At 62.8% G+C, this 23,719-nt stretch overlaps 4 protein-coding genes across 4 annotated transcripts; 1 reads left to right on the forward strand and 3 right to left on the reverse strand.

Moving 5' to 3' along the window:
• Positions 1-2,761: 2,761 nt before the first annotated feature.
• Positions 2,762-3,679, reverse strand: LOC309683794 (peptide YY-like; the record flags this gene model as incomplete). The annotated part of the gene is made up of 3 exons (XM_082499792.1): positions 2,762-3,036; positions 3,200-3,271; positions 3,492-3,679. The coding sequence occupies 3 exons, from the start codon at positions 3,677-3,679 to the stop codon at positions 3,012-3,014; spliced, it is 285 nt and encodes a 94-aa protein (XP_082355918.1). The 3' UTR covers positions 2,762-3,011.
• A 3,864-nt stretch (positions 3,680-7,543) lies between these two features.
• Positions 7,544-9,305, reverse strand: TMEM101 (transmembrane protein 101; the record flags this gene model as incomplete). Its single annotated transcript, XM_082499790.1, has 4 exons — positions 7,544-7,875; positions 8,102-8,248; positions 8,344-8,524; positions 9,169-9,305. The coding sequence occupies 4 exons, from the start codon at positions 9,303-9,305 to the stop codon at positions 7,567-7,569; spliced, it is 774 nt and encodes a 257-aa protein (XP_082355916.1). The 3' UTR covers positions 7,544-7,566.
• A 1,080-nt stretch (positions 9,306-10,385) lies between these two features.
• LSM12 (LSM12 homolog) lies at positions 10,386-19,478 on the reverse strand. Its single transcript, XM_082499789.1, has 5 exons — positions 19,320-19,478; positions 15,846-15,979; positions 11,398-11,507; positions 10,855-10,981; positions 10,386-10,685 (listed from the first exon to the last, which is right to left on the reverse strand). Exons 1-5 carry the CDS (start codon positions 19,438-19,440, stop codon positions 10,593-10,595), a joined length of 585 nt encoding a protein of 194 aa, XP_082355915.1. The 5' UTR covers positions 19,441-19,478; the 3' UTR covers positions 10,386-10,592.
• A 195-nt stretch (positions 19,479-19,673) lies between these two features.
• Positions 19,674-23,422, forward strand: G6PC3 (glucose-6-phosphatase catalytic subunit 3; the record flags this gene model as incomplete). Its single annotated transcript, XM_082499791.1, has 7 exons — positions 19,674-19,685; positions 20,648-20,874; positions 21,229-21,335; positions 21,934-22,024; positions 22,391-22,509; positions 22,651-22,792; positions 23,071-23,422. Exons 2-7 carry the CDS (start codon positions 20,657-20,659, stop codon positions 23,420-23,422), a joined length of 1,029 nt encoding a protein of 342 aa, XP_082355917.1. The 5' UTR covers positions 19,674-19,685; positions 20,648-20,656.
• Positions 23,423-23,719: the final 297 nt, after the last annotated feature.

The following is a 23,719-nucleotide window of genomic DNA, read 5'->3' on the forward strand; positions in this document are numbered from 1 at the left end:
CAGCCTCACACACGTGCACACACACACACCCCGTTTCACACCCCTACGCACACTCGGCCTCGCACAAACGTGTGCACACACACCCCCTTGCACACCTTTGGCACACACCACACTCGCTGTCCCTCCGCACACCCCCTCAGCCCCACGTCCCCCCGCACGGGCGCTGCCACCCCCTCCCCAGCCCTGTCCCCACTCACCTGCTTCCACGGGCGGTGGCACGGGGACACGGCGAGACGAGGGGACACGGCGGGACGAGGGGACGCTGCCGTCAACTCCCCGGTTCCTCGGTGACACCGCTGCCACCGAGGTGCTGGCCCTTATATCCCCCCTGCTGATGTCACCCTGGCACGCAGTACCTGTGGCCAGGTGGCCACGTGGCCGGGGGGGGGGGGAACAGGGGCCATTAGTGGGGGACAGGGGCTATCGGGGGGGTGACAGGGACACCTGGCCCCTCGCACAGCCCTGGTTAATGTTTGACCCTGGGCTGGGGGGGCTCCCGGCGGGGCCGAGGACACGGAGCTGAGTGTCCGGTGTCTGTCCCCAGAGCATCTTGTCCCCAGGGATGGACGGAGGGACAGCTGTGGGGACAGAGGGGGACAGCTGGGGGAGGCTGGTGGGGTGTGAGGAGGGAGGCTGGCGGGAGGGGTGGGCAGCAGGACAGAGGGACGGCGAGGGGCGGACAGAGGGACGGGGAGCGGGACAGAGGGACACTGGAAGAGCAGACAGAGGGACAGGGGAGTGCGGGGCACAGGCGGGTGAAGGGTCCGACATCGGGGTGAGGGGTGGGATGGAGGGACAGAGGGACGGGGAGGGGACGGGAGGAGCAGTGGCTGCAGCGGGCGGCAGAGCAGGGGGTGGGGGACAGCAGCCGTGACCGAGGACGTGGCTGTCCCCCCCGCTGCCACCATGGGCCGGGTGGAGGCCCCCCCAGTCCATGGGGCCTCTGGGCCAGCTGGACACAGCCCCCAGTGGCCGCAGTCCTCGTGGGGACCCCACGGCAGATCTCAGCACCTACTGGTGGTGCACCCCACACCCAGTGCACCCCCAGCCCCCCCCGTAGCCAGTGCACCCCAGTAACGCGAGCACCCCACACCCAGCACACCCCAGTACCCTCTGCCAGGGCACCCCTATAGCCACTGCACCCAGCACACCCCAGAACTCACCACCAGTGCACCCCAGTCCCCCGTTCCCAGTGCACCCCAGCACCCAGTGCACCCCAGCACCAGTTTCACCCCAGCACCCACTGCCAGGGCATCCCGCCACCCCCACACCCCCCGCACCCCAGCACCCACCACTGCTGTACCCCTCTGCCCCATGAACCCCAGCATCATTGCAGCCCCCCCGCCCGGCACACCCCCAAACCCAGTGCACCCCAACTCCCAGTGGCAGTGTACTCCATTACCTGAGCACCCCCTGCACCCCAACACCCATCGCTAGTGTACCCCCCGACACCCACCACTAGCGTGTGTCCCCACACCCAGTGCACCCCGACACCCACCGCTACTGTCCCCCCACACACCCAGTGCACCCCAGAACCCGCTGCCAGTGTCCCTCGCCACCCCCATGCCCAGCACACCCCTGCACCCAGTGCACCCCAGCCCCCCAGTGCACCCCACTCCTACCCTTCCCTCCCTCCCTCCCCCCTCCACCAGACCCCTCCCCCCCGTTCCACAGCTCCATCTGCTCCCCCCATCCCCCCCACCTCTCCCCATCCCTCCACCCCTGCAGCTCCTCTCTCCCTGCTTCCTTCCAGCCAGACTCACCCCCCTCCATCGCCCCCACACCCCTTCATCCTCCCCTCCACCCCCCCTACACCTCTCTCTCCCCCCTTCATCCTCCTCTGCACTCCTCCACTCTCCCTCTCACCTCTCCCTCCATCCCCCTGCACCCCTCCATCCCCCCTGCACCCCTCCATCGCACCTGCAACCTCTCCTGCACCACTCCGTCCTCTCCTGCACCACTCCGTCCTCCCTTCATCCTCCCCTGCACCCCTTCATCACCCCACCAGCCCCCATGCATTCTTCAGGCCCCCCTGCACCCCTCCATCCCCCCTTCATCCTCCCCTGCACCCCTCAGTCCCCCCTGCACCCCTCTATCCCCCCTCCATCCTCCCCTGCACTCCTCCATCCTCCCCTGCATCCCTCTGTCCCCCCTCGATCCCCTCTTCATCCTCTCCATCCCCCCTTCATCCTCTCCTGCACCCCTCCATCCCCCCTTCATCCTCCCCTGCACCCCTCAGTCCCCCCTCCATCCCCCCTTCATCCTCCCCTGCACTCCTCCATCCATCCCCCCTGCACCCCTCCATCCCCCCTTCATCCTCCCCTGCACCCCTCAGTCCCCCCTCCATCCCCCCTTCATCCTCCCCTGCACTCCTCCATCCATCCCCCCTGCACCCCTCTATCCCCCCTTCATCCTCCCCTGCACTCCTCCATCCTCCCCTGCATCCCTCTGTCCCCCCTCGATCCCCCCTTCATCCTCTCCATCCCCCCTTCATCCTCTCCATCCCCCCTTCATCCTCTCCTGCACCCCTCCATCCCCCCTTCATCCTCCCCTGCACTCCTCCATCCTCTCCTGCACCCCTCCATCCCCCCTCCATCCCCCCTTCATCCTCCCCTGCGCCCCTCCATCCATCCCCCCGCACCCCTCCATCCCCCCTTCACCCTCCCCGGCACCCCTCCATCCCCCTCCATCCCCCCTGCACCCCTCCGTCCCGCCCCCCCCCCGCACACACAGCCCAGGCGGGTGCCCACGAACGTGCTCTTTATTGCCACCGGCGGGGGCGTGCAGGGACCGCGCGGGACCCCCCCGACAGCGGTGGGGAGGGGACGGGGTCAGGGCCCCCCCCGCTGGGACACCCCCGGGCCAGGCTCTGGGGGTCCCCGGCCCTCCCGGCAGGGGGGCCCGCACTGGTTCCGGGTGCTGGGGCCCACCTTGCGGCGGAGCCCCGGGTCTCTTAGGGAGACACGGAGGGACGGGGAGAATTTGGGGGACGGGGGGGCTGGGGGAGCCGGTCACCACGCGGAGTCATCGTCGTACCTGCGGGAAGGAGCTGGGATGAAAAAAGGAGTGACGAGACACCCACCTCCCCCCCCAACACCCCTTGGGACCCCAAACTACCCCCAGGACCCCCACCCCAGGGTGCCGGAGTGGGTGCAGCCCTTTTCCCTATGGACAGGGTGACAGGGACGGGGACACTCACCGTGACCTGTCACTGCTGGCCCCGAGGAGGAGCTCCGACACGATGGCCTCAGGGCTGGCGCGTTTGCCGTACCTGCGGGACAACAGAGCACATGGGCGCACGTGCAAAGGGGCACGCGCGGGTGCACAAACAGGACCGCGCGTGCACAAGCGCACCAGCGGGACCTGCCGGCTGCGCGCAAGTGAGCACACAGGGGGTGGGCAAGCACGAGCGTGCAAATGGGGACTTGTCTGCACGTGCAAAGGGGCTCGCACAAGTGCCACCGGGCTCGCACACGCGTTTTCACACTCACCTCTGCCGCGTCACCAGGTTGATGTAGTGGCGAAGGGCCGAGAAGTACTTGGCCATCTCCTCGGGGGAGGCGTCGTCCCCGGGGCTCTCGGGTTTGGGGGGGTAGGCGGACGCCAGCGTGCCCAGGAACAGCAGGGCGCAGAGGGCCACGGCCACCAGCACGCGCCACGGCCTCGGGGACGTCACCATCTGCGTGGGGACAGGGACAGGGGACAGCCTCAGCTGCGTGTGCATCACCCCCGTCACCCTCAGGTACCCCCATCTCATCCCGGAGCAGCTCTGCCCCCCACCAAAGCCCCCATCCCCCCGAGACGTCTCACCCCAAGGACCCCGTCCCCTGTGGGGACATCGCACCCCCCCAAGGATCCCCTGCTCCCCAAGGGGATGTCCCCTTCCCCACCCAGGACCCCAGCCCCCCTCAAGGGACATCTTCCCTCCAGGGGCTCCCCCCATGTCCCCACAGAGATATCTCAGTGGGACATCTCACCCCCAGGGGTTTCCAGACATAACCTCCCCACAATGTCCCCAAGGGGCCATCTCCCTCCCCGGGACCCCCAAGAACCTCCTCCCATCTCCCCAAAGGGATATCTCACTTCCAGGGACACCCCCTGCAAGTCCCCAAGGGGACACATCCCTCCCAGAGACCCTCCATCTCCCAAAGAGGACATATCCCCCCAGAGACCCCCACCCCAGTGTCCCCAAAGGAGATCTCCCACCCCAAAGGACCCCCAGAGACCCCAGTCTGCCCCAAGGGACACCTCCCCTCTAGGGATCCCCTCATGTCCCCAAGGGACCATCTCCCTCCCAGGGGTCCCAGCCTCCCCAAGGGACACCCCCCCTCCATGGCACCCCCATGGGACCCCAGCCCCGTCCCCGGGTTGTCCCCGCACTCACGGTGGAGGAAGCGGGAGGTGACAGGCAGGGCCTGGCAGCGGGGTGACAGTGCCGGGGACACCGAGCTGGGGACACCACGGCAGCTCCTCCACCCGCCCGGTGTTTTATAGCCTCCAGGGGGGCTGATGGCTCCTCCCTCACCCGTGACCGACCCACGGGCACGGCAGGACCCCGGCAGCCCCCCCGCCACCAGCCCCGGGCCCTGGGGACACGTGCCAGCACCTTGTCACCATCCCTCAGCAGAGCCTCCCCTCCCCACTGAGGAGCTGGGGTGCAGGCACAGGGCATGCATGGAGCACAGGGGACACGGGTGGGACACAGGGGACACGGCACAGGGACACAGCATGCAGCCACAGGACACGGACGTGGTATGTGGCACATGTCAATGCCACACAGGCAAAGCATACGGACACAGATGTGACATGCAGCCATGGCACAGGGACACGGCACGCAGCCACAGGACACAGACACAGCCATGGCGTGTGGCACATGGCAATGGCACACGGACGTAGATGTGACATACAGCCATGGCACATGGACACAGATATGACATGCAGCCCTGGCACATGGTCACAGCACAGGGACAGGGATGTGACAGGCAGCGCTGGCACATGAACATGGCACAGGGACACGGATGTGACAGGCAGCCATGGCACACATGCATGGCCCCAAGACAGCCTCGGGACGTGGCAGTGGCACACAGGGACATCAGCCACACACAGTGACACAAACACGCCACAGCCATGACACAGAAGGGACACAGCACATGGGACACAGCCCACAGCTCTGGCACAAGCCACCCACAGGGGACAGCGCAGGGGACGGGGGACAGCCCGCAGCTGCCTCAGTTTCCCCAGAGAGCAGGGCAGGACACAGAGCTGCCACCGCAGCCCCCGTCACCACAGCCCCTGTCACCGCAGCCCCCGTCACCGCCATCGACCGCTGTCACAGCCCTCCAGGACAGATGAGCTGCCCTTTCCGAGCCCCCCGCAGCCGGGGGGGGACACACTAATTCGTTATGGATTTGGCATTAAGGAGCAATCACCCAGCCCAGCATTCCGGGGGGAAACTGAGGCACGGAGGCACCTGGAGGGGACGTGCTGCGAGCGGTGGCTCTGGGTCCCCACCGGGAAGGGGCCACCACAGCCACCATGTGGATGCTGGGATGGGGAGAGGTGGCAGAAGAGCGTCCCCAAAAGTCCCAGGATGCTCCTACCCAGAAACAGCCACATGCCCAGCCAGGGGGATGGAGGGGACACGGCTCGGTGGGGACCCTGTAGGGTGCCACCGGCCCGGCTGGAGGGGACATGGCTCAGCGGGACCCCGTGGGGTGCCACCGGCCTGGCTGGAGGGGACACGGCTCGGCAGGACCCTGCGGGATGCCACCAGCCCGGCTGGAGGGGACACGCTCCCCACTCCTGACCTGGCTGTCACCCCGGTGAGCGGTGGCGGGGGCACAGTTCAGGGCAGTGCCACCGTGGGGGTCCCGGCTCCTTGGCCATCCCCAGCCCCAGGGGGACTCGTCCCCGTCGCGCGGCAGCGGTGTCACACCGATGTACGGGCACACAGGCGGGGGTCCCCACTGCCCCGGCCACGCGGTGCCTGGCCCCACGTCATCCTGGGAGGGCGCTGAGCCCCCCCACCAGCCCGGGGGCTGGGAGCAGCCTCCCCCCCCCCCCAGCAGCACCTTTCACGTCCCTGCTAACGAAGGCGTGGGTCGATGGAAAGGCTAATTGGATCGATGGGGGCTGCAGACACCCCCCCCACAGTGCCACTACGTGCCCCTGGGGACACTGAGGCCGAATCCAGCATCACTCCAGTGGGGGCTGAGCCCCCTCCCCAGCACAGGAGCACCACGATGGGGGGAGGGTCTGCCCCATCATGGGGTTTGTGGGGGGGAGCACAGGGACCCCAACCCCACAGTCCCACAGCTGCAGACTGGGACCAAGCCACACACGACAGTGACACTGTCACCGCATCGTCACAGATGTCCTCAAGCTGAGGACAGGAGGGACGATCGGGGTCCGGGTGGCCCCTGGCCCCCCCAGTTCCCTCCTCCGGTATAGAGCCAACCCCACTGGGGGCCGGGGGGGAGAAGGGATGCGAGGGCTTTCTGCACCATTTCCCCTGAGTGACAGTAAACACCAATTTTCCAAAGGTCACAGGATGGCTCTGCCAGCGGGTACAAATGCCACCACCCCCCCCGACTGCAGCCCCCCCCGGACAGGGCGAGGGGTGGTGCCGGGGGACCCAAAAGGGACAGGGCAAGGGGTGCCCACTGTATGCCCCCCGTCTCTCCCACAAGCAGGGAGGAGGAGGGTCAGAGGCTGAAGGTGCACGGCTGGAGCCCCAGCAGAACCCGGGGGGTGGGGAGGGGGGTCCTGGGAGGGCGAGGAGCCCCCGCGCCCCCCCCCCCCCCCCCCTCAGCCGGGGGTGTCGGACGGAAAGGCGCAGGGAGAGCAAACAGGGCCCTGCCGCTTCCCCGCGCTTTATGGCCCCCAGTTCCGCCGGAGGCACATTAGGGGCCACGTGTGCCCCCCCCCAGAGAGGAAGGCCCTTATCAGCCCCTGTTTGCTTTTCCACCACCCAGCTGGGGGGGGACACACACACACGCCTGCCCAGCCCCGGGGAGGGGGGGGGGGGGGGACACAAATGCCTGCCCAGAAGGCATCAGGACAGGGACAATGAGGACACGGTCCTTGGGGACACCTGGAGTTCTGCCACCCCCAGTTATCACCCACACCCCGCTGCACGCCGGCTCCCCCCGAAGTAGCTTCCCCCCCTGCCCTCCATGAGCCCCCCCCCCCGCTGAAGCAGCAGGGCCCGACCCCACTGGCACACAACAGCCGAGACAGCGCGGGGATGAGGTAAAAGATTTCTCGTTTCATCAGTAAAAATACACCGGGGGGGTTGGGGGAGGGTGACACACGGCACCTCGCCGAGGAGGGGGTCTGGCCACACAGTGGCCAGCACCCCACAGGCAGGAGTCGTTGTCATCCCCCCCCAGGTCCCCCACGCACCCAGGGCAGCGCCCACCCCATCCTCCATCAAAATTATCAAATATTTACAAATAAAAAAAAAAAAAAAAAGAATAAATAGCAGTGATTCTTTAAAAAAAACGTCTCCCCCCACCCCCTGCCACTGCATTTTCCCCCCCAAGTCCTGGCCGGTGGCCACCCCGCTCAGCCGTCGGTAGCCAGGATAACGACGGCTCCGAAAATGCCAACGTTTTGCCCGATGAGTTTCATCTGATTCCAGAACTCGACCCGGCGCGAGTCGTGCCAGTAGCCGATGTTGCCGTCGATGAGGAGGATGGCGAGGGGCAGGAGCACCGCCAGCACCTGCGCCGCCGCCCGCACGTAGTAGCCGGAGAGGAAGGCGAGGGCCAGGAGGCCATAGAGGATGAAGAGGAGCTGAAGGGCGAGCTCCCCCCCCAGGAGGTGGTTCAGGTAAGCCAGGCGGTCCTCCTTGCTGTGCTGCAGGGAGTAGGCCTGAGGGAAGGTGGGGGGGACAGAGGGGGCTGGAGTGTGGCGACAATAGTGCCACTGGTGGCACTCACACGAGGCGTCTCCCCCTTGGAGGGAAAACCCCCGGTGGATCCAGCCCCCAGCCTGCAGGAGGGTGGGGGGCAGGAGGTGGCTGTCCCCGCTGACCTGGGATGGCGGATCCCCCCTCCCTGGTGTCCCATGTCCCATGTGTCGTCCTCCCCCCCCATACCTGGCAGATGAGGTAGATGCCGAGGAAGACCTGCCCCGTGGACTGCAGGGACCGGCTGCGTGGCTTCTGGCGGTAGAGCTCACCCGCGCCACTAGCCAGGATGAGGAAGCCACCGATGATGGCGATGGTCCGGGAGTACATCCGCACCTGTGCCGGGGCCACCGTCACCTCCCCAGCCCCTCCAGGGTCAGGGTGGGCTGAAGGGGTGGGAGGGGAGTCACAGAGGTTTGGGGGGGTCTCACCTTCAGCCAGTCACCGTAGTGGACGTGGCCACCAACGTGGGCGGCGTAGGTAGCCACGGCGAGCTGCAGAGCAGCCCCCAAGGCGAACCAGCGGCGCTTTACCCCGAAGGACATGAAGCTGGCGCAGAGCACAGCCACCCCCATGTCCACGTACAGGTAGGGGACAGGGATGTCCGGCTTCCTGGGGGGGGCAGCAGCTCCAGCCCCTGATCCCCAACTCCCAACAACCACCCTAGGCCATTCTCCCCCCCCCCCAAGACCCCCAAGCTGTCCCCCCCAGACCCTCCCTCACCCCCTAACCCCAACACAGCCCTCCCCTGCACTCCCCCAGCCCTCCATGTCCCCTTACAGCCTCCCTTCTAACCACCCCAGCCCCTCCCAACTGCCCCTCCGCCCTCCCCCCAGCCCCCATGCTCCCCTTCACTCAGCCCCACACCCCCCCCCCCAGCCCCACATTTACCCCAGGAGCCCCCCAGCTGTCCCACACCTGCCCCAACCCCTTCGGCCCCACACCTACCTCAGCCCCGTGATTACTCCAGCTCTCCCCACACACACTTAACCAGTTCCCCTAGCCCCACACCTGCCCCAGGCCCTCACACCTCCACACGTACCCCAGGAGCCCTCCCAGCCGCCCCACACTTAACCAACTCCCCCAGCCCCACAACCTCACAGCACCACACTTACCCCAGAAGCCCCCCTGCCCCTCACCAGCCCCAGCCTTCCCCCAGCCCCACACCTACCCCAGGCCCCCATCAGCCCCAGGCCTCCCCCGGGCCTCCCGCAGGCGCAGGCCCAGACCCGCCCCGGGCCCCCCTTGTTCCGCACCGCCGCCCGTCGGCGCGCTCGGCGCAGAGCAGCAGCCCGCTGAAGCAGTGCCAGAAGGGGAAACGGGTCAGCAAGACGCCGCCACCCGCCGTCAGCAGCCGCAGCGCCCGCCGCCGCCAGCCGCGGCCCGCCGCCATCGCCACCAGGCCCGCCCCGCCGGAAGTCCCGCCCCGCACCGGAAGCGCCGTCCCATAAACCCCGCCCGCTTGGGGAGGTGCACTATTAAGCCCCGCCCGTCTGGGGAGGTGCGTACCGTAAACCCCGCCCGCTCGGGGCGGTGTCGTACCATACACCCCGCCCGCCCTCGAAGCCCCGCCCCTCGCTCAGGCCCCGCCCCCAGAGCGCCAGACACGGGTGATGGTTAAAAAAATTTCGGGTTTTATTGTTTTTGCTAAACAATACTAAAAAATTTTCCTTTTTTTTTTTATTTTTTTTTTTAAATTTTTAACTCTTCTAAAGGCAGGGCTTGAATTGTGTGATTTTGATCCATTTATTTTAAAAAACAAAACAAAAAAAAAAAGGGAGGGGTGGAGGATCATGGCAAAAAAAAAGAGGAAAATAAAAACTTAAAAAAAAAAAAAAAAGGCAAAAAAGGGGCAAAAAAGAATGAAAAAGAAAAAGAAAAGGGAGGGAAAACCCCACCCCAGGACTCCCGGTGGGGGTGGCAGAGCAGGGGGGGGGCACAGCCACCACCCCCCCCCCACCCTGCGCCCAAACCCCCTCGGGCTCCTCAGGGTGGGAGGGAAGAGGAGTGGGGGGGACACGGACGGGACAGGAGGGTTTTTTTGCCACGATCCTGGTCGAGAGAACTGCTAGAAGCAGAAAAATATTTAAAGAACATTTTAATATATATTCATATATATATTTAAAGATAAGAAAAATAAGACTAATTCAAGCCTTGCCCTGTGCAAACAAAATTAAAACGAGACCGCGCTGGTCACAAGGGTCCCGGTTCGGCCACCGCAGTCAGCTCGTTACTTTTATTTTTGGAGGGTTTTTTTTGGGGAGGGGTATGGGCAGGGGGAGATCCTCCTATGGGACAGTCCGGGGGAGGGCAGGAGAGGGGAGAGGTGACACACCCCCTTTAGAAAAGTAAAGGGGGGGGGATGTTTGGCAGCAGGGGAGGGGGGGGGAGGGAAAAGAAAGGTCAAAAAAAAAAATAAAACTAACAAAGTCTGACTGGCTGGTAGGAAAGAAAACATGGCGGACAAAAGAAAGTCTGTTAGTCAAGTAATGCATGAGCTTTTAAATTATTCTCTTTTCTCGTTTGTTTTAAAGTCTAAGGTTTGGAATCGGATGAGCTCCCCATTAATGAGCTCGAAAAAAAAAAAAAAAAGGAAATAAAAGTGGAACCCCCCGCCGCCGCCCTCCCGCCTCCGGTGGTGACTCCTCGGTGGGGGGCGGCGGGGGAGTCCCCCGGCGCCTCAGGACGAGAGGGAGGTCTCCTTCTGTGTCTGCTGTGCTTGTGAACGCTGCATTACCTTTTGGCTTTCCACGTCTCGAAAATGTTTCTCCACCTGCCGGCGGGGAGAGCGGGATGGACAGAGAGGGGTTTAGCCCAAGGCAGGGCGGGCAGGGGGACGGGAGACCCCCCGGCAGGCAGGTGAGCCCACCCAAGGGGACACCCCAGGGTTGGGACACCCTCCCGGCGTCCCCAGTGCCACCAGACCCCCCCTCCGTACTCACTATTTTGCGTACGTGACTCAGCGCGCTTCCCTCTTTGCCTTTACAGTTTTCCACTTGATAGGGAGGGGCGATAACGACTTCTTCCATCACAACTATGTTCTTCTCCTGCCATTTACAGTCTTTAATGCTGCAGGGAAAGGGAAAAAGGATCAGCTGCGCGATTGCCAGGGGTTCTGGGCTCTGCTTCCACATCCCCCAGCCCTTCTGACAGCCACCACCCGCCCCCCAGCGCAGTCCCACCTCGGACCCGTGTCTCGCCGAGGAGGCGATGTGGGTGCAGAAGCCACCCAGCATCTCCTGGGTACCAGACCAGAGAGGGGTGCGAGCCCATGGGGACGGGGACGTGGCCAGTGTGCACCAGAAGAGGCAAGGAGGAACCACCACCTGTCCCACCGAGGACTGCGTGGCTCTGGCCAAGGGTGTCCTAGGACACATGGCGAGCCCAAGGCACCGGGCAATGAAATCCCCCCCCCGGGCTAGCTACGCAGGGACACGAGCAGGGGGCCAAGGCAGAGCGCAGGGGGCACCGACGAGGGGACTTACGTCTTATGTATAGTCTGGAAGAGCTGCTGCCCCTCCAGAGAGACACCAGCACTAATTGCATACGCCTGGCTCATCTTCTCTTCCTTCTCCGTCCGCGCTTTGTTGGCAAGCTGGAGGGGAGACAAAGAGAGAGGAAGCTCAGCTGAGCATCGCCCCAGCGGCCAGGAGAGCTCCTAGGGGACACAGGTCCTGTCGTTGTGTCCCCACCACCACCACCGCAGACCCAGCTCTGCCGCTCACCATCCGGATCACCAGTTAAATCAGGGTAACGACCAGCGTGCAATTCCCACCCTCCCACCACACCTTTCTCTGCACATCCTGGAGCGCCACACGCATTTCAGGCCACCACTTAATTGCTTTTTGAGACGTCGTCGCCACTGCCTGCGCCCCCCAATATTTTGGGGATGGGGCGTGCCGGTATTTTTTGCATCCCCCTATTCGGGCACGGGGAGGAAATCAGCTGCCAGGGGCCAGACACACAAGCATCACCTTCCCCTCTGCCTTTTCTGAGGTAATTGCTGCATTTTAGGTCTAAACCACCTCCCGCTGCTTGCTGTTTACTCAAGGGATGCAGACGGGCAAAACGAGCCCAGAATAACCATTACATTAGGGCTCATGGGGTGAAAATGCCTCCAAACGGACCACGCAGGAGTATGAGCAACTTTATCCCAGAGCGGTTATTCTGCTCCCCCCCCCCCCCCCAAAAAAACAAAAATGCAGAATCAGGTTATTTGGGAGTCACGTGTGTGTGCAGGGAAGTGCGATTACACTGGCGGGGTCACGGAGTAGAGAGGGGAAACCCCAACCGTGGCATTCCTCCACGTTAAATCCCCCCCGGCCACTGGAGGAGAAGGAGCTGCAGCTGCCTGGAGGCAGGAGACGGGCAGGCGGCGCTGGACCAGCCGCCTTTCCCGGCTGGAGCTGCCGCAGTGGAAGAGCCACATTAGTATTGCCGCCCACGCCAGCCCTCCTCTTCTTCCTCCTCCTCCTCCCGTAACGGCCTCACGCCTGCAAGCGCTCCCCAAACCAGACCGGCTTTCTCCGTGCTGCGTGAGGACGGCTTCACCCTTTCTAAAGCGTTCTCTGGGTAGGAAGTGGCCAAGCTCCCACCGAGCGGGGACACTTTTTGTAGCAAATAACGCTAATAAGGGGCAGGTTTCCCCCCTCGGAACCAGCCCATCTCCTGAAATAGGGCAGACACAGCCCGTTGCATCTACTCTCCGTGCCCAGATGAGCTGGGCTCGCCGCAGCAGCCTTCGGTTGCCCGCCATGTGCTCCTCAGCCTCCTGGTGAGCAAGGGAAGCCTTAACAGGAGGACAGGATCCTTTCTCAGCCCTGGCACAAGCTGGCTCTGAAGCCACCCGCCCCACTCCACATAGGAATTGCTCTCTCCAAGACCACCAGTCCAGCTTCCAAACTGCTTTGTAAGACTGGGCGTAACCTTCTCCAGTAACTTTCCTGCATCCAAGTCCTGCCTGCGACCACCAGCCTCCTCTTCACCTGAGCAGAGCTGCTCCCCGAGGCCGGCGCACCTGGTTCCCAATAATACCTGGCTCCCAACCGGCTCCATCGCCCGCCCCAAAGCTTTGGGGACAGCCCTGAGAAGGGGCAGGTGACAACAGGCAACTGCAAGGAGCCAGGAAACCCTGGAGAGGTGCGGATGAAGAGCAGCCCTTTGCGTGCTACCACCACAGGCAGCATCCCAACATCACTTTAGGTGCTCCTAGACCCCAGGATTAACAGCACCCAGCAAAGCCCAACCTCATCCTCCTGCTTCGAGCTGGAGCACATCAGCCCTCACCTGGAGCTGACTCCCTTCCAACATTGGTTAGTTTATTAACCGAGCACCAAGATCCAGGGTCCCTTCGCTCTTGTCTTTCCCCTGCAAGAGGATGTGCTCTCCCTATTCATCGCCGCTAGCCCCGGACAAGAAAGGGATTGGACACGCCGAGCCTCCAGCTTCCAGCCTCCCTGATCCAAGCATTCAAAATAGCCTCCTTGTTCCCAGCGTGGCCCCCCCCCCCCCCCCGCCGCACAGCTTCACGCCCCCCTGCAGCGAGCACCCGAAGGCGCCAGGGCTATTGAAGAGACTTGGATACGCACCTTGTGCAACGGCATGAATGAATGAGTCACTTCCCTATTCACATCCGTATGAATGATGGAAAACGCGGCGCACGGCAAGAAGAGCCGGCGGGGGCCATCGAGAGTCCTGCCGAGGTCCCCAGGTGGCTGCCAGCCCCACCAGGCAGGCTGGTGTTGCCAGAGGTACCAGCATGGACCCCATCCTCTCCGATGACATCTCCCCTGCGTGCCCATCGCCAGCAGCGGGAAGCTTTGGGCTCAGCCGTACCTCAACCAAACTGCTGCCAGCCCTCCATCACACCAGTTATCTCCCAATGCCTCACCGGCCCCTCGCCCACAAGTCTTCTGGTCACAAGATTTTCTCTCTGATCAGGACTAGGCAGGGCTGAGCATCTCCTGGGGGCTCTGCTTGCTCTCCAAGGCCTTCCAGAGCAGCAAGGGCTTGCCTTGGAGCACCACAAGGATTCCCATGTGCCAACAGCTCTTTCACCCAATATGACCAGTATCAGCTCATCTATATTCCAGTCCTGCAGCACCAGCAGAACTCAGCTTGCCTGTGCATCCACAGGAGAGGAGATGCAGGTCAGAGCAACATAGAAAACCCCTCCTGTCGCTGGAGATGGGGATACAGACACACCGGTGGCTGCACACCAACTTCCATCCACTGAAGATATGACTTGATTCATTATTTTCCCCCCACCAGATCCACAGCAATTATTTTGATGCCAGAAAGACTGAAGCGAGCATCTGAAGTCACATGGGGTGTTTCCCCCTCAGCAGGCCTATCCACCTCCCGGCAGCGCTCCCAGCAATGTCACTCAATGCAATTACAACCAACAGCCGTATCTTTACGGCAGTTGTGTCATTTGAGACCTCTGCCAACGTGCTAATCCACCGAGAAGGAACCCACAGGGGCTACGGACACCCACAGCTGGTGCCACCCACATGACACCGACCTGCAGGCAGAGCCTGCCTGAGCCTGTCTGCCAGGAGAGGAGGTTTCCACGTGGGACAAGGAGGTGACAACTCAAAAGCCCCACAGCTAGACCCCACACCCGGCTTCCAGCCATTTCACACCAGCATCGAGGGCTCAGGTTCACCTTCCTTTTTTTTTTTTTTTTTTTTTTTTTGACACCATCAATGGGAATAGGAAGTGATCCTCTTCCAGAAGGATGTACGAAAAGCAGTTCCTCAAAATTCAACTCTGTGTGCTTCACCACTCTTGCCCACTCCCCCACCATTCAGCTTCACCCCAAATCATTCTGTTTCTGAAGATGACCAACATTCTTGTGGAGATGGGGCTGCAGGCAGGGAGGGCACCCACCGAGCACAAACCTTGTCTAGCATCATCCAAGGGAGCACAAAAAGCGCTCTAGTGCATTCTTAACCCAGGATTTTGGAAGAGAAAGCAACCAGGAGGAGCGACACAGGCTCGGGTAAGGAGAGTACCACCTATAGCCATGCCCATCTTCTCTGAAAGGTTTTGATTTAAGTAGTTGAGTCATCTGCTGTCAGGGGAAGAACCTGTTGCACCTTTACAAAAGGCTCCATCCTCCCTTCTCTCCAGCCAGCGAAGCACCACATCCTTCTACCAAAGGCATTGGGGGTGCCACGAAGCCAGGAGGTTCGAGATCAATGGACTTTTCCCTGAGCGAAGAGGTGCTTTCCAGCTTCAAAGTTACTAAAAAACACCCCAGAGGCTGAAATTCTTGGTCAGTGTTTCAGGCAGCAACTTGCACCCGCTTGCCAGCACAGAAATCCACATTTCCTCCTGCCACGGGAGGCTGGCACACAGCAGAGCAGCGTCCGAGGCGGGCACAGGGCTCAGCACAAGGACAGAGCTGTTCACCAGTGCTTTAACAGGAGAACGCAATCACCCAGGTACTTAAATCTACATGGCAGGACCACGCCAGGATCCCCAGCCCATGCTGGAGCAAATATACCATAAATACAGACCACAGGGTGTGTAGACGCCCAGGGGAGCGGAGGACAGCAACAGGATCAGCTCCCCAGGCGAGCACAGCACCTAGCCCCTCATTCAGACTCACGGGGACTGTCTCCTGGGTGAAACGAAGCTGGGAGTTCCCTCTCCCTCGCCCAGGACCTCAGCTCCCTCGCTGAGCGATCCCGAAGCACAGAGGGTCAGCCAACTGCGGCCTCGCTACAGAAAAGCCCAGCGGAAGGTCACAGAGCCTCAACACACCCAAAATACGATCATCTAAACCCTTAGCAGAGCCACCATAAGTCATGATTGAAGCAGGGGATGTAAAGTTTAAAAGCTACCTCATCCCCAACAGGGACCTCCCCGTGTAAATCCCTCCCTCCCAGGACCAAACGCCTCCGAGACCATGCAGGCAGGTTCTTACCTTGCTAACATTGAGTGAAGCTAAAGGAGGAGGCGTTTCCGTGCGGTCATTAATTATTTCCACTTCTGAGACATACTGTAAGTTTACAAGCAGGATATCTGCGTGATTAGGCTTTCCACTGGAAGAGGGGCATTCTGGAAGGGAAAAACATTAAGGAAAACAAATCCAGCCAGAGACATTTACAGGCCTGATGCACAGAGCTGTCCAGAAGCAAACCAGGAGAACATTTCAGTGATTTCCTCCACTGCCCCTGTCCCTTCTCAGCCAAGCACAGTGTCATCTGTGAGACCCCAACAACGTCAACCATCTCTTCTTGGACCTATCTGATGCTGATTCAGTTTTCCTGACTATAGCAGGAGTTTTCCAGCCAATAACTGCTGTACCCAGCACACAAACAGCCTGGGATGCTGCATGGCCTCCTCTGAAAAAGCAATTTAGCCCCGACTAGCCGGAGAGGTGCAGAGGTGCTGCTGCCAGGGCCGCTGCTGCGGTGCTGCCTGCTTCCCTGCTCACCACAAGCACCACCCAACAAACGCTGGTCTGCACCAGGGAAGTGAACCAGAACAACCACTGCGCCTCAAATTCGCACTTTTTATACCATAACTATTTCCTCTTGCAGGCAGCAGCTAAGCCAGAGCTTCCCCAAGCACGGATGGAAGAGGAGCTACTCGTCGGCTCCCTGGGAAAAGCCTCCTCGTCCTCACACACCTCCCAGGCGACCCCTCAAAAGCAGCGAGGTTTGTTGTGGTCAGTATCGCAGCATGACTGTAAAGTGTAAATGAGACAACAGTGCACCACCCCCAAAAAAGAAACCAAACCTTTCCATAACTGACATTAATTCCTGCGCAATCTGTTCCCCAGGAGGCTGCATCGTTAGCCCTCCGCTCCCTCAGCTGCTGGAAGGAGCAGAGAGCACGGCATGGAGAGCCTCTTCCACACCGATGCCGTCTCCTCCTCACAAGAGATGCTCACGGAGCTCACTCTTCCTCTCCTCCTGTCCCCCCTGAGCCTGGCTGTGCAGGTGAAGCCCTCCCTAGCAAAAGCCTTTCAATAAAGGAGAGAAAACAGGGGATGCCCAGGGAACTCCGGTCTCTTCCTTCAGGGGATGAGATGGAGCATCCCAGCTTTGGGAGGAAGAGCCAGACTTTAGGCAAAGCCAGAACAGGAACTCTCAGCCCTCTCCAGAGCAGACCGGCAGCGGGATGCACTAAGCCAACCTGTTGGACACCATTTAAGACTTTCCTGCAGCCTCCACTCAGGTCTGGGGAGCTTCCCCCACCCAAACTGCACCAGAGCAGGAGCTCAGCACAGGACAGGTCCTCGGTGCCCCTCCAGAACTGCATCACGCCCAGGAATGCCGCAGGGCTTTTCCTATCACATTTCTCACCCGTGCATCCTCCAGACACAAACCCCTCTCACAGCTCCTCCATCGCTCCCTCCAGCCCCCTTCCAACACCAGTCCCTGGCCTGAGCATCCACCCTCCTGAACTCTCGGCGGTCCCTCTGCTCTTCTCCAACAGCCCTTTGCTTTCATCTTACTTGCAGGTTAAAAAGAAAAGCACATCCTTTTTTTTTTCATATGCATATATATTATTTTAACCCCTCCAAGCATCTATGTGTGTATATATATAAAAGCCTATTTTAAACCCCCCAAGCACTGCTTTCCTGCCTCTCCTCCACACAAGGCCTGGGGCAGCCCCAGACCCCTGGCCCCTCTGTGCCCCACCAGCCCCAGGGCCCTTCTCCTGGCCGACCCACAAGCTCTCCCCACCCCCACCCTCCTAGAGAGCTCCCCATCCACAGGCCTGCCCCACAGGGGTCCCCAAATCTCTTCTAAACCCCGCAAGCCCCCCACTACTTTCAGAGGACCTTGCCTCCCCTCTGTGGTCTCCCCTTAAAACTCCACAGGTCCACTGAGAGCTCACCTTCCCCCACAAAACCACACAGGGGTCCCCTCACCCCCATTACACTAATACCTCCTATGGGATCCCATCCTCCCAGGCCTGCGCACCACACGGGACTTCACTGTGCCTCCAAGGCCTTCCTCTGCACACCCATCACACCCCCCCCGGAGCCCTCCCCAGGGCTCCTCCTGCCCTCAAAATCCCCCCCAGAAGCACTCTCCCTTCCCAGAATTCCCCCATCCTCCCTGAGCCCCACAGAGCCTCACCGTGGCTCCAAGGCCCCCCCTAAAAATGCCACAGCCCTGCAGGAGACCCCCATCCCCAGGCCTCTATGGAGGTACTCGCCTCCCCCTGCCAAGCCCCTATAGGACTCTCCCCCCTGGAACCCCCCTATATGGCACCCACTCCAAATAATTCCACTGTAGGGCTCCCCAATAACTCTGCTATGGGGCTCCTCACTCCTCCCAAAACCTTCCTGTAGGGCACTCTACTCTCCCCCCTCAAACCTCGTCGTAGGGTGCTCCACTCTGCCCCCCATTAACCTCACTAACAAGGCTTCCCCCCTCCAATAACCCCACTACAGGGCTCCTCAATCCCCCCAAAAAGTTTCCTATAGGGCACCCCACTCTCCTCCCAATAACCCCACTGAAGGGCTCCTCAATCCCCTCAAAACAACCCTACAGGGTGACCCACACCCCCAAAAACCTCCCTAGAGGACACCCCATTCCCCCACCAGTAACCCCAGTAAAGGGCTCCTCACTGCTCCCCCCAAGACTTCCCTATAAGGTGCCTCACTCCCCCCCGCCCCCAGCAAGCCCATACAGAGCTCCTCAATGCCCCCCCCAAGCCCCCCTATAGGGCACCTCACTCCCCTACACACAAACTCCACTATGGGGCTCCTCATTCCCTCCCAAAACCTCCCTATAGGGCACCCCACTCCCCCCCCCCCCCCCCCCAGTAACTCCAGCACACAGCTCCTCACTGTCCCCTAAAACATCCCTGGAGGACACTCCATTCCCCCCCCCAGAAACCCCAGTACAGCGCTACTCACTCCACCAAAACCCTCCCTATGGAGTGCCCCACTCCCCCCCCCCCCCAAACTCCACTATGGGGCTCCTCATTCCCTCCTAAAACCTCCTTATAGGGCACCCCACTCCCCCCAACAACCCCACTACAGAGCTCCTCAACTCCCCCTAAAAACCTCCCTATATGGTGCCCCCCCCCCGCCCCCAGTTAACCCCACACAGTGCTCCTCACCGCCCCCCCAAAACCTCCTTACCGGGCTCCCCCCTCCCCCAAAAACCCCTCCACGGGGATCCCCACCGAGAGGCGCCCCCCTTTCCCCAGATCCCCCCCCCCCTCCAGCACCACGCCACCCCCCTAAGGCCTCTCCTCCCCTTCCCCCACCCCCCACCCCCTCAAGGCCTCTCCTCCCCTCACCCCCTCCCCTCAGAGACACCTCCCCCACCCCACCCCCCCCCCTCCGCTCCCCGGCGGGCGGGCGGCGGGAGGCCCGAGCGGGCCATACCCGGGCCGCGGCGGGCCCGGGGCGGTATTGCCGAAGGGATACTGAGCGCCAACATCTTGCTGGGGTAGTCGAAGGCGACGACCTCGCCTTGCAGGCGCTGCTCCTGGCAGGTGCGGCACGACACCTGGCTGCCCACGCTGAAGTACTCGCCCGGCGCCGCCATCTTCTCTCAGCCCGCAGCGGCCGCCGCGGCTCGCCTCGGCCAGGCGCGGCGGGGGCGGGGCCGCCGCGCCGACGTCACCGCGCGCGACGGCGTGAGGGGCGGGGCGGGGCGAACGCCGCCGGGGGTGGGGCGGAGGGCGGGGCTCTGCGCGCATCTCTCCCTCCTTCTGCGGGTTGGCCCTCGCGCCGGCCCGTAGGCGGGCGGTGCCGCGGGGGCTGCTGGGAAGTGTAGGCGGAAGAGGCCGGGTGAGAGCGGGAGGGCGGTGGGAGCGGGAGCGAGGGCGGGGGAGGGGGAGGGGACATCTGGGGACAGACACCCCCCCCTTAGGTCCCGCCATTGCTTGGGGAGCACCGTCAGGTGTCTCCGGCAGGGCCAGGCCGCCTCCGGCGGAGCCAGGGAGGCCCCCGGCCTGGCCTAGGGAGACCCCAGGGAGACCTCGGGCCTGTTCTAGGTCTGCTCCAGGCCTGCTCCGTGGACAGCCCCAGGGGACCCCGGGCCTGCTCCAGGGAGGCCCCGGGAAGACATCGAGCCTGCTCCAGGCCTGCTCCAAGGAGGCCCCGGGCCTGTTCCATGGAGACTCCATGGAGACCCCAGGCCTTCTCCAGGAACATCCCAGGGAGACCCCAAGCTTGTTCCAAGGAGACCCCGGGCCTGCTCCAGGGAGACCCCAGGGAGACCCCGGGCCTGCTCCAGGGAGACCCCAGGGAGACCCCGGGCCCGCTCCAGGGAGGCCCCAGGGAGCTCCCGTGCCAGCCCTAGGAAGGCCCGGGCTCTTCAGGGCAGCCTGGTTGCTCTGGCAAACCCCACATTGAGGCCCCTGGGATGTGCCCGCGCTGGATCAGCGCAGAGCACCCATCAGTCTTGGCCCTGCCCAGCACTGGCCCTCAGCAGATGGCCCCGTGGCACGTGGTGATGCTGCCCGGCACTGCCATCCCCACTGCAGCTATCTGCAGCACTGGGAGCTGCCAAGCCAGGGGTGCGATGCAAAGGTCGAGAGTCCGTCACAGGCAAACTTCAGGTTGCAAACAGCTCCCTGAAGCCGTGCCAGCGCTGACATAATGTGCCAAGGTGTCCCTCAGGGTCACAGCAAGCATAGGAGCCGGCCACAGCATGACACCTGCCCCGGGGAGCCACCTCCCAAGGCCTCTGCCTGTCAAGCAGGCTCTGTGCCAAGGCCTGAGCTGTAACCCTCCCTCTCTCCCTCCAGCCCAGCACAATGGATGCCCTGCACACTGCCGGGATCCGCTTCGCAGAAGTGCTGCAGTCCGGGCCACCCTGGCTGGAAAAGTTCTGGATCTCTGTGACCTCCCTGGCCGATCCCAAATGCGTCTTCACCATCTGTTTCCCTCTCGCCTATTTTCTCGACCGCAAGGTGGGGGTGTCGGTGCTGTGGATCGGCCTGGTGTCAGAGTGGCTCAACGTGGTCCTCAAATGGTGAGAGTCAGGAGTCACAGGGTCCCTGTCACACCTGGTGACGCCTCGAGGGCTGAGCGGTGGATACACAGGGTTGTGTGGAAACACAACCACAGGCTCTGCTCAGCAGGCTGAGACATGTTCTGCTCCTCGCCTGCACCACAGTGAAAGCCTGTGGAGTTTCTGCGGGTCACCCAAGCCACAATAACACATCTGTCAGGCATTCATGGCAGAAAAAAGCCCGGGAGCCATAAGAACTGGCAGGAATCCTGCCCTCCCATTGCCGGCTTCAGCCGTTGGATCCACAGGGATGGGCGGTAAAGGCATTGGGCTGCATTCAGGTGTTCACCGCCCTGTGGTTTCTCTCCCCACCAGGTTCTTATTTGGGGAGCGCCCGTTCTGGTGGGTCCATGAGTCGGGGTTCGCCAGCAAGGAGCTGGTCACGCTGCACCAGTTCCCCGTCTCCTGCGAAACAGGACCAGGTGAGTAACGGGGAAAAGCTTTTCCTCATGTCTCTGGCAGGCCCCAGGATCCATAGGAAAGGGCTGCAGGAGCTGGGAGGCCCCATCCGGATGGGAACGCTGCGGCTGGAGGCCATTGCCAGGCTGGCAAGATGTGCCGAGAGGGAAAGCCGTTTGTCAGCCAGCGCCTCGCAGCAGAGCAAAGGAGCGAGCAGCGGGGCGCGGGCCGGGTGCCACGGCTGCTGGCACAACACACACAGCACAGGCAGCTCCGGGGCCAGGAAACCCACGGGAGAGTCTGCCGGCGGCAGGGATCAGGGCACCTCGCTTGCCCTTTCTGCCTGGCCTCCCTTGCCCACAGAGCCCCTGGCCCTGACTGGTTTTTGGGGCAGGTGACCGTCATCCACGGACACCAGCTCATTCCATCCTCATCCTCAAGCCGAGCCCCCAGCGCTGGCCATGGCTGTCAGCCAGGAGGGAGCCCAGGGCTGCCCAGCCACGAGGGCTGGCCTCAACAGATGTGTCCCCAGCTCTCCAGGGTGACCTCGGGCACTCGCCCCGCTGGGACACGTTTTCTCCCGACCCACCGTGTTGAGTGTCCTGTGCTTCCCTTTCGCAGGGAGCCCCTCCGGCCACTGCATGATCACAGGGGCAGGCCTCTGGCCATTTGTCACCGCTCTGACAGCGCTGGCATCCAGACACTCCAGGAGGTAAGTCCTGGGACGGAGAAGCCGGTGCTTGGAAGCCTCCAAAGCCCCTTTTGGTAGAGGGAGGTGTCATATGGGACCCTTCGACAGCACGCAGTGGGCACAGAGTGGGTGGAAGGACGCCTTTCCCTCCCAGCGGGGCGGCTCCTGGGGAACACAGCTTTGCCATGGCAGCTCTGCCTGCCTCAGAGATCCCCGCAAAGTCCCCCCACCCCACTGAGCTGCTTTTTTTTTGCCGCCTTCACCTGTGCGTTACTCATTCCTCCTGCCAAGTGGGGCCAAACCTGCCCTGCCTGGCACAACATGCTCAGAAGCACCGAGCCCGACCCCATGGCTCTCTCCCCACCGCTGACCCTCCTTGCCTTCCAGCCTGGCGGTGAAGCTGAGCCCCTTCGGCGCCTATGCCCTGCTCCTGCTGGCCGTGGGGCTCTCACGGGTCTTCGTGCTGGCCCATTTCCCCCATCAGGTAGTCGGTGGCATCGTGGCAGGTGAGCAGGGCTGGGGGAGGACATTTGGTCCCTCCACCTGGAGTCCAACACCTTGGGCCAGGGTGTTTTGGGCACCTTTCCCTCCCCTCGAGCCCCCTGTGTCCATCTTGGTACCCCAACCTGCCTGTCCTCGCCATCCAGGGGCAGCCCTGGGCTGGGGTCTGCAGGGTCACACTCCGGCCACCCGCACCCTGGGCTTCTTCGTGGCCGCCGCGCTGGCCCTGCTGCTCAGCTCCCTCGCTCTGCACAGCCTGGTGATCGCTGCCGGCGTCGACATCGACTGGTGAGTGCCTCACGGGGGGCGGCTAGCCCTGGGGATCTGCCCCCTGGGTTGCCATGGGGCAATTAGCCCCAGGGTTCTGCCCACCACAGGTTGCTGTGAGAGATTACCCCCAGGGATCTGCCCCCTGGGTTGGCGGGGGGGGATTAGCCCCAGGGATCTGCCCCCCAGCTTGCTGTGGGGGGCTTCCTCAGGGATCTGCCCTCAGGTTGGTGGGGAACTAGCCCCAGAGATTGACCCCCCCCCCCATCCCGCTCACCCCTCTCCTCCCTCTGCCGCAGGTCCATCCGCCTGGCCACCAAATGGTGCTCCAACCCCGCCTGGCTGCGCCTCGACACCCGGCCCTTCGCCTCCATCTGTCGGGACACCGGCAGCGCTCTGGGGCTGGGGCTGGCCAGCAGCTTCCCCTTGCCCCGGGCGGAGCGGCTGGACCCCCGGCAGCGCGTGGCCAGTGCCGTGCTGTCCTTGGTGGCCATGCAGGTCCTTCACCGGCTCCTCCAGCCAACGGATGTCACCCTGTGGTATGGCACCAACTTCCTCAAGTACGCCACCGGGCCCTGGCTGGTGGCATCTCTCCTGCCTCGGCTTGTCCTCTCCCTCACCCGTCCACGGGGCTCCCCCCACACCGAGTAGGGGTCCCCACCGTGTCCCAGTGAGTCCCGCGCCCCCCTCCTGGCTTTGCCCTTGGCTGTGCCCATCACTGGTGGCTCCTGACCCTGAGCGCAGCCAGAGGCTCCAGGCCAGGAGGGCACCTACATCCCCTCTTGGGACCACAGGCCAGTTGCTTAACCTTCGCTCCCCCAAGGGCAGTGGGACCCCCGCCCCCCCGGCGTGGGGCAGGCATAGGGGCAGAGCTGGGGGGGTGCCCCTGTGCTCAGCAGGTCTGGGGACACAGCGTAGGGACAGCCCCAGCCTTGGGGTCACCCACAA

Source organism: Vanellus vanellus, assembly GCF_965231255.1.
Source record: "Vanellus vanellus genome assembly, contig: HAP1_SCAFFOLD_703, whole genome shotgun sequence".
NCBI lineage: Eukaryota > Metazoa > Chordata > Aves > Charadriiformes > Charadriidae > Vanellus > Vanellus vanellus.

Bases quoted from the DNA above. Each gene is read 5' to 3' on its own strand.
- LSM12 (XM_082499789.1), bottom strand. From the start codon at position 19,440: ATGGCGGCGCCGGGCGAGTACTTCAGCGTGGGCAGCCAGGTGTCGTGC. The intron at 15,980-19,319 runs GTATCCCTTCGG...TTTCCCTTCCAG, and splicing joins CAGCAAGATGTTGGCGCTCA to AATGCCCCTCTTCCAGTGGA. The intron at 10,686-10,854 runs GTGAGTACGGAG...CCCCGCCGGCAG, and splicing joins TGAGTCACGTACGCAAAATA to GTGGAGAAACATTTTCGAGA.